The following is a 9,818-nucleotide window of genomic DNA, read 5'->3' on the forward strand; positions in this document are numbered from 1 at the left end:
TGTGTGTGTGTGTGTGCAGGGCCTCTCCTGATGTGTGTGCTGCGGTCAAGGGGAAGGTTTCTCCAGTGATGTACAGCAGCTTTATGGAGGACAAGCACGCAGCGCCGCCCAACGTGACCACCAGCGAGCGCAGAGTGATCGTCCCTGCAGGTACTCTTGTGTTTGTGTCACATCACTGATGACGACACACAGCTGCGTGTGCTTCATGGCTCGAGTCAGAGATTCTGTGCAACTTCCTGCTGAGCTGCTGATGCTCACCAACAACATCCTGTTTTCCCGCTCATGCGGCAGCACAATAGATGCACGGCTGTGCTTACACTGATCACAGCTACTGCCAGACCATTCGCTGATTCATTAGTCAGTGCTTTTATCTGTCAACTAGTGGATTTATGAGTAAAGTACAGTATGAACTGGTCAGACGTTGAACTGGAATTGGAATTAAAGCAACAGTTCACCAAAAAATGATCATTCTGTTATCATTCACTCTCCCTCATGTTGTTCCAAACCTGTGTGAATTGCTTTCAAAAGAAGATATTGCTGGAAGCCATTAACTTCCATAGTAGGGGGAATATACTGTGAGAGTCAATGGGTACCATCAGCTGTTTGGTTCCCAGCAGTCTTCAAACTATCTTCTTTCGTGTTCAACAGAAGAAAGAAAAGGAGAGTAAATGTTGAACTATCGCTTTAAAATGACAGGAAAAGGGATTTACTCACACAACAAGGTGACACAAAAATGTGTAAATAAATAAAAACGGAATTCAACCAGTAAGAAAAAATTGTCCTGAAATATTTTTAATATTTTTGAATGAATATTTTAAGATGAAATGAATGTCGTATTATATATTGTATTATCTTTGTATTTTATTTATTTTAAAATGTAAATGTTTTATCTATATTAGTGCTGTCAGTCAATTAAAAAAATTAACTAATTAATCACACATTTTTTCTGAAATTAGTCGCGATTATTTTCACTTAACATTAACGTTTTTAAATATACTTTTATATTGCAATAATTTCACATGCAATCTTCGAATTAATATAGAAACAATATAAAGACAGTATATTTTTTTAATTATTGTTTAGTGGAATCTTTTTTTTACGACTGAAGGCGAGTATCACTGATAACAATACTACAGATGTAGTCTCTTTGAAATAGATCAATTAAATGAATTTAACTTAAAACAATCTTCACATAAACCCATTATAATAAATGATATATTTACCTGTGCCCTTCAGCAAGTAGGAAATATACAGAAATTAAACTATATTAAATATAGATGAATCCCTAAAGCTGAGTTACTGGGTTTCTCTTCGTTGTTTTGTTCTTTGTCATCACAGCAGCTGGTTATGAGGCTGTTTGGCTGCTATAACTTTAAGAGCTACCGCTGCTCAACGTGACGAGGATCTGACACGCATCGTAATGCCTCATAACCTTTTATATATTATTGCGCTTTAATATGAAATTATATACAGTGCACCGGCGCATTTGTGCGTGCAATTGAAGAGCATGCACTACGAGCACAGAATAAATGGGTGACAGGACAAGAAAATGAGTTTTTACTGACAAATTGTGTTAGTTTTTCCTTACAACAAGCAAAAATATCTGCCAGGGGGGTAAGAAAAATAATCTGAATTCAAAGGCTAAACAAGATTATTTTTCTTGCCCCATTAGCAGATATTTGTGCTTGTTTTAAGATAAAACTAACAAAATTTAAAAAATGTTTTTATACAAAACAAGACATAATATCTTAAGTTATTGTACTTGTACAGTAAATTCATCTTGATTCGAGAATGTTTAGATATTTATACTAGAACACAAGACAGAAATACTGAGTAAGAGAATCATTGTTTGCAGTGCTGCGTTCACTGCGTTAAATATTTTTGGGGAAAAAATGAATTGCATGTGTTAATACGCAAATTTTGACAGCACTAATCTATATAATAATAAGTAGCGGTGAGTGTAAAGCGAGTGCTGTCTGCAGATCCGAGCCTGTGGTCGGCGGATCACGTGCGTCAGTGGCTGGAATGGGCCGTGAAGGAGTACGGGCTTCCCGAGGTGGACCTGTCTCTCTTCCACAGCATCGACGGGAAGGAGCTCTGCAAGATGAGCAAAGACGACGTCCAGCGCCTGACCAGCAGCTACACGGCCGAGATCCTGCTGTCTCACCTGCACTACCTCAGAGAGAGTGAGTGTGCGTCTGCATCATCGGTTCATCACGACGCTTCATAACGCTCAGTCACATGACTCACTGCACATTTAACATGCATACTGGATTCTGATTGGCTGGCAGGTATGCATTAAAACCGTTTAATGCACATGGAAGTTCAATGTCAGTTTAATCACCGTTCTATATTAATGCGCTGCTTTAATTGAGAGAGAGAGAGAACGGAGATCGCGCTGCGCACACAGAAACATTCAGGAGCACAAAAACTTGTTGTAATTCACACACAGCTGTCATCTCTCTCTTTCTCTCTAGATTGATAATTCATTCAAATAAATGTGATCTTACTGCACTGCTTCAGCTCTGAGTCTGATTTGAAGCAGGCAGAATGCTAGCACTAACGAGCTGTAACTGATCAAAATAACCATCATTTTTACACGTCCGGTCAAATATTGTGCTGCAAACATCATTAACAGCTTTAACTTGTCAATGCTTGTAAGTGACCATGGTATAGGCGGGATAATGCACAGCAACTGTGTTATAGCTGAGCGAATCTTTTACACCTGTCCAGGTCATGCGTCCCCCTAAAATCAAATGAGAAAAATATTTTTTTATTTTATAATTATATAAAATAGTTGTATTTTACTTTCCTTTTTTTAAAGATATTTGTGACCCTGGACTACAAAACCAATCATAAGGGTCAATTTTTTAAAAATTAAGAGTTAATAAGCTGAATAAATGAGCTCTCCATTGATGTATGGTTTGTTAGGATCGGACAATATTTGAAAATCTGGAATCTGAGGGTGCAAAAAAATCTAAATATTGAGAAAATCATCTTTAAAGTTGTTCAGATGAAGTTCTTAGCAATGCATATTACTAATCAAACATTAAGTTTTGATATATTTACGGTAGGAGATTTACTAAATATCTTCATGGAACATGATCTTTACTTAATATCCTAATGATTTTTGGCATAAAAGAGAAATGTATAATTGTGACCCATACAATGTATTGTTGGCTATTGCTACAAATATCCCCCAGCGACTCAACACTGCTTTTGTGCTGCAGGGACACATATTTTATAATTGTAATAGTATTTTTAAATTAAGTAAAATTCTAGTTATTAAAAATATATAATTTTGAAACTAGATTGAAAAGTTTGTAGACAAACTTTAAGTTGGCTTGAAAAAGCCTAGCCAGAACGTTTTACAAAGTGTTAAAAGCTTGCAGTCTGAAGGTTTTCAGTTTGAAGTAGTTTGACATGTAAAATAGTTTTAAAGATTAAAACTTGAATGTTTTCAAGGCAATACAGTCTATCAGAAAAACAGACAAGCATAAAACATATTGCTAGGGTACCTGGGGTGGTTGCTAGGGTGTTTTTAGCATTATTAGCATGTTGCTAGCATGATTAGAATGTTACTAGCATGTTTGCTAGCATGATTAGCTAGTTAATAGCATGTTTCTAGCATGACTATCATGTTGTTAACATGGTTAGCATGTTTCTAGTATGACTAACATGCTGCTAGTATGTTTGTAACGTGATTTAACATTGTAAATGAAAAAAAATCCAGCTAAAAACAAGGTAAAACCAGCTGATTCAATAAAAAAAACAGCTAGAGACCAGTTAAAATCAGCTAAAACCAGATGATTTAACAAAAAGCCAGCTAAAAAACGGTTAATACCAGCTGAGCCAGTCAAAAACCAGCTAAGACCTGTCTAGTCTAGTCTTAGCTGGTTTAAGCTGAAAGTAGCTTAAGGGTTAAACTTGGTTGGTCTTTTAGCAGGTCTCCCAGCTTGACCAACTAAGACCAGCCTGACCAACTAAAAAGTTGCCAAAACCACTTTAAAACCAGCCTGGAAGCAGCCACCCAGCGAGACAGATTAGAAATATTAGATAGAGTGGAAGCTTAAATGAGTTTGAATGGGTTAGAAATAGTACATCGTCTGATGAGTCTCGGCTCATCTGAATTTTCCGTCAATGCAAGTCTATGGGATTTTTATGATTTTTAATCTTCAGTTTGAAGAAAACCGTAAGTCGGATCAGTCTGAAAAGATAAAGCACACTAAGTCAGCTCAGTCTGAAGAGCAGGGCTGAGTTCGGTGGTTCTAGCTGGAAAGCTCTAGGAGGAGGAGCGTTCAGAAATTTAGTTATAGAATATCAGTAAATTGGCTTGAAAAATTATATTTTGGATGAACATTTTTTTGCATTGTGACATTATTGAAACAGAAGCACATCCAGCTTCAATTCTTATTGTATCATGTACAGTGTTTATATTATATAATTGTTGAACTGATTTAAATAAGCATGACACGGCAGTGATGAGAATGAGATTTCTGTGCATTACAGTAACTAGAGTTTGATATAAATGTGTCACAATGCAAAACATCTTCATGGTTTAAATGTCAAATATTATAATTAGGGCTGGGTTTTGACACAAATGTCACGATTCGATTCGATTCGATTCTCATTCACAAGCTTGCGATTCGATTCGATTCAGTATGGATTATTCTGGATATATATCAGGTACAGGACATGCCAAATTTTCTCAAGGAAAAAAAAGTTACAATTAGCTACATAATAATACTTCTACTTCAATTCGTTTTTTAAAATATAAATATTTAAAAGGTGGCTGTCAAAAACTTGATGGATTTATTCAAACATAAATTAAACATTGAAGAACAGTAAAGAATTATAATGAATATGTTATATGGTGCATATATTTATTTCTATTATATATTTTCTATCTGATTAATGAGTTTATGGTCACCGAATATGTTTTTCTGAGGTAAATGTGACGTGGCATTGTTTACAAGCCGTTATATTGACGTCTTTGCGCGGCTGAAACACTGATTGAGAGATTACATGGGATTGTAAAGTTGTACTCTTTCTTTTAACTTACCTTCGGATGTTTAGTCATGTTTATTTTGTGCTATAACTTGTAATAAAGCGGAGGAGATGATCAGTTCACGTCTGTTGATCTGAGGTGCTACAGCGATCCGTCACGCCACATTAAACGGCGCCAAAACTACATTTATTGTTTGAATCCTGCAATACAATGGACAGAATTTGAAATCTGAGACTTTGTTTCATATTAAAAGTACCAAAGCACAATGTTTATTGCGATATATTGGATGGGAAGTGCCCTTCAACGTTCCGTCCATTAACTGAAAACAGGCTAGACTAATCGATTCTTGGGATTTAAGAATCGATATCGTTCCGTAAAAATGAGAATCGATTAATATCGAGATACCGATATTTTTTAGCCGGCCCTAATTCTAATTTATTTCTTGTTGATGATTTTGGGGTGAAACATGAAGACGAGATCAGAGTTCTTAGATATGCATGAGATGAGAGAGAGACAGACGATCCTGTCTGCGGCTCAAACACTGTTTTTATCCGCCGTCACACTCACAGCATGCATCCATCCTTCTGTCTGTCTGTCTTCATCGGTCTCTCTCTTTCAGTCAGCATCATGTCACAGGATGTTTGTTGAGTTGTTTGATTCTCTTTATTTTTCACGTGTCATGGATGTTTTGTTTCTCAGCTCCACTTCCTCACTTGACTTCAGATGATGTTGACAAAGCCTTGCAAAACTCCCCGCGGTTAATGCATGCTCGCAATACAGGTAAGCAGCCCTGTGTCCCCGCCCCTGACTCCGCCCCTGGCCCCGCCCACACTGCTTACACACACACACACACTTGCGCTGCGCTTCCCCTGCTCTTCTGAATGAGATCAGACTGTCAGACATGGCTCTCGCTGATCTGTGTCTCAGGAGGAGCCAGCTTCATCTTCCCAAACACCTACCCTTCGGACGGCAGCAGAGCAGACGTGAGTTTCCACAGCCGGCGCTCTGGATGGACTCAGCCGGCGTCTGCAGCTAAAGGTCAGTCAGAAGCCCATGTGCTGCACACGTTACGCCGCTGATGCTCACGATTAACCTGAATGTGTGTGTGTGTTCATTAGTTGCCATCACGAGCAAACCCCAAGAGCAGAGAGCTCAGTTAGGTGAGAACTGCACTCACAAACACTGACTTTATTTTCATATTCTGTTTTCATTTTAATTTTAGTTAGTTTTAGTGATTTTGTCATTCTTAAGTATTTTTTTGTCTATAGTTTTAATAATTTAACACGCATCTGATTTCTTTCCCAACTGTTTACAGTCACATACATAATCACTATGAATTATTTTCACAGCTTGTAAGTCGCTTTGGATAAAAACGTCTGCTAAATGAATAAATGTAATTGTAGCTTAATAACGCTTTGTAACATCATGCACATCCCACACTTTTTTCCTCATCCATGCATGTTTATTACACTAAATAGTGGGTGAATTATGCAGCAGTATCATAAAAAATGCATTATTTTTTTGATTTTGTGTTATACCTAGAACTACCCTCCAGTTCTTTGTGATCGCAGTACAATTAACCGTGATTAATCGTATCCAAAACACTGACTTTATTTTCATATTCTGTTTCCATTTTAATTTTAGTTAGTTTTAGTGATTTTGTCATTCTTAAGTATTTTTTTGTCTATAGTTTTAATAATTTAACACACATCTGATTTCTTTCCCAACTGTTTACAGTCACATACATAATCACTATGAATTATTTTCACAGCTTGTAAGTCGCTTTGGATAAAAACGTCTGCTAAATGAATAAATGTAATTGTAGCTTAATAACGCTTTGTAACATCATGCACATCCCACACTTTTTTTCCTCATCCATGCATGTTTATTACACTAAATAGTGGGTGAATTATGCAGCAGTATCATAAAAAATGCATTATTTTTTTGATTTTGTGTTATACCTAGAACTACCCTCCAGTTCTTTGTGATCGCAGTACAATTAACCGTGATTAATCGTATCCAAAATAAAAGTTTTTGTTTACATAATATATGTGTTTGTACTTAATCGCGATTAATCGTATGACAGCACTACTTTATTTTAATCAGATAAAGCCTAAATCAGCTGAAGTGCATCACTAGGATGTCTCATGTTTGTTTGTCATCTTCTTAGATCTGTATCAGATTTTAGGGCCGACAAGCAGCAGACTGGCGAATCCAGGTGAGTCAAAGTCGTCACGTGTACATTTATTTGTTAAGTGCTTTTCACGCATTGTTTTAAAGCATCATTACAAAAACTTCTGATGTTAATATTTATAATATCTTAATACCTTCATGCATTATAGTTGCAATTATCAGATTAGAGCTGGACAATAATAGTTACATTTTGTTACAATATAAACAATCAAGCAGGTGAGGTACGTTATATAGTATATATTGTTTTACGTACTGTATGTATGCAAATAAATTTGATTATACATACATATCCAAATTTATATAAACAGCTGTTTGATAAATAGGGCTGCCAAGATGTTAAATTTTTTAAAATCTAGTTAATTACATGATGTGCCAATTACTTAATCACACATCAGTTTGGGCTGAGAAATTACCCCCCAAAAGATAATTTATTAATGTGTTAAATGAGAAAAGCACTGAATAGACATTACAAAGAACTAGCTTTAGAAAGAAATGTATTGATTCAACAGAAAAAACTGAATATTGAAATATAAAATTTTTTTTTGAATGAAAAGATACTATAAATATTAAACTAAAAGTGCCACTAGGTGGCGGTTTTAATGAGTAAGTCATTGAATCATTCATTCAACTGATTTGTCCAAATGGCTGAAATGAAGCAATGAAGCAAGTGCCTCTTAATGAACGAGTCACTGAAGCACTGACTCGCTCATTTCATTCAAAACATGGATTCATTCAGTAATGAATCACTGCTGTGTGTTGATCAGAGATGTTCTGCTGTGGCTTTGATTTGCAAAATTGACCAAAAACAGACAATGTTGACAAAAAATGTGTCTAAACTATAACACAATATTAACTTCTTGTTTACTAAACAGTTGTATAAATCAATGTCACGTTTGCAGTCATGCACTCTTTTTTTTATTGTTGACTCTGTAAAGCTGCTTTGACACAATCGGTTTTGTATAAAGCGGCAAAAGTGCAAACTGTCTTTTTTTTATGTACATTAATAAAACATTCCTGTAAATATACCAGAATTAGCCAAAGGCTATTTTTCATCATTTGGCGTTAAAAGACTACTGTCAGGTTTTACTAAAGACGCGCAGTGAAGAATTAGAACTGAAAAGGCGTGGACGCAGTTATTTTTGCGCTTGACCTTTCTGAATATGCATTTGTAGGAGTTTCCCTTTCAGATGCAAAATTTATGGGAGGAGAGCATTCAGATTAATCACACAACGTGGTTTACTAACGTTTGCGCTTGTCAAATTACTGGTATTTGTGCCATTATTTAACGCCCAAAAAAAGCATGTCTTAAAGCAGGTGGTAGTTTGCTCTCGATAGATTGCACTGGTGGTCATTATGGAAATGATCTGCTTTAATGCACTGCAAAAAATATTTTTTGTCTTGTTTTCTAGTATAAATATCTAAACATTCTTGAATCAAGATGAATTAACTGTACAAGTAAAATGACTTAAGATATGTCTTGTTTTCTGTAAAAAAAAAAAAGAAAACGTTTGTAAAAGAAGAACTTTTTATATTAAAAACAAACAAGCAAGCCCCGCCCAGATTTAAAAAGTAACGTAACGCATTACTTTCCATAAAAAGTAACTGAGTAACGTAATTAGTTTCTTTTTGGGGGAGTAACGCAATATTGTAAAGCATTACTTTTAAAAGTAACTTTCCCCAACACTGTTTATACTAGAAAACAAGACAGACCACCTAAGAAAATAATTTTTTGCAGTGTGTGTGTATTATTAGTAAATCACCCGCAGAATTTTCCCTCCCATCTGCACTTTTATGGAACTGCGCTCTAACGCTAATTTTCCCTGTTTAGTAAATCTGGCCCTGAATGGACAGCCCTAGTGGTAATATAGCTGAGGTGTGTGTGTGTGTGTGTGTGTGTGTGTTTCAGGTTCGGGTCAGATCCAGCTGTGGCAGTTCCTCCTGGAGCTTCTCTCCAACAGCTCCAACTCGTCCTGCATCACGTGGGAAGGAACCAACGGCGAGTTCAAGATGACTGATCCGGACGAGGTGGCGCGGCGCTGGGGCGAGAGGAAGAGCAAGCCCAACATGAACTACGACAAGATGAGCCGAGCCATGCGCTACTACTACGACAAGAACATCATGACCAAAGTGCACGGCAAGCGCTACGCCTACAAGTTCGACTTCCACGGCATCGCGCAGGCCCTGCAGCCGCATCCGCCCGACTCCTCCATCTACAAGTACCCCGCCGAGCTGTCCTACATGAGCTCGTACCCGCACCCGCAGAAGATGAGCTTCGTGTCTCCACACACTCAGGCCATGAACGTCGCCTCGTCCGGCTCGATAACGTAGGGCTGCACGATAATGGTTCAACGGTTAATCACGATTATTGTGCTCAAAAAATATAATCACTTAATTTCATCAGATTTATTGCAGTTTCATATAAGCACAGATCAACTTGCATGGTTTGCTTGCAGATTTAATCAAGTCAAGTCACCTTTATTTATACAGTGGGTACGGAAAGTATTCTGTATAGCACTTTTAACAATACAGATCGTGTCAAAACAGCTTTACAGTATTAAATAGGAAAATAGTGTCAATAATGCAAATGCTGAACTCCAACTTGTGTGCTTTCCAGCCG

The 9,818-nt window shown here is 36.9% G+C and overlaps 1 protein-coding gene across 1 annotated transcript in view; it reads left to right on the top strand.

The window, feature by feature from the left end:
• erg (ETS transcription factor ERG) overlaps positions 1 to 9,529 on the top strand; it is a 19,328-nt gene extending 9,799 nt beyond the window's left edge. The window contains exons 3-9 of the mRNA XM_016250789.1: positions 20 to 150; positions 1,983 to 2,186; positions 5,708 to 5,788; positions 5,936 to 6,046; positions 6,127 to 6,168; positions 7,179 to 7,226; positions 9,108 to 9,529. Coding sequence (XP_016106275.1) covers positions 20 to 150; positions 1,983 to 2,186; positions 5,708 to 5,788; positions 5,936 to 6,046; positions 6,127 to 6,168; positions 7,179 to 7,226; positions 9,108 to 9,529 — 1,039 coding nt within the window. The remainder of the gene's footprint in view (positions 1 to 19; positions 151 to 1,982; positions 2,187 to 5,707; positions 5,789 to 5,935; positions 6,047 to 6,126; positions 6,169 to 7,178; positions 7,227 to 9,107) is intronic.
• Positions 9,530 to 9,818: the final 289 nt, after the last annotated feature.

This window comes from Sinocyclocheilus grahami, unplaced genomic scaffold (assembly GCF_001515645.1).
Source record: "Sinocyclocheilus grahami isolate Dianchi unplaced genomic scaffold, SAMN03320097.WGS_v1.1 scaffold1007.1, whole genome shotgun sequence".
NCBI classification, from domain to species: Eukaryota; Metazoa; Chordata; class Actinopteri; order Cypriniformes; family Cyprinidae; genus Sinocyclocheilus; species Sinocyclocheilus grahami.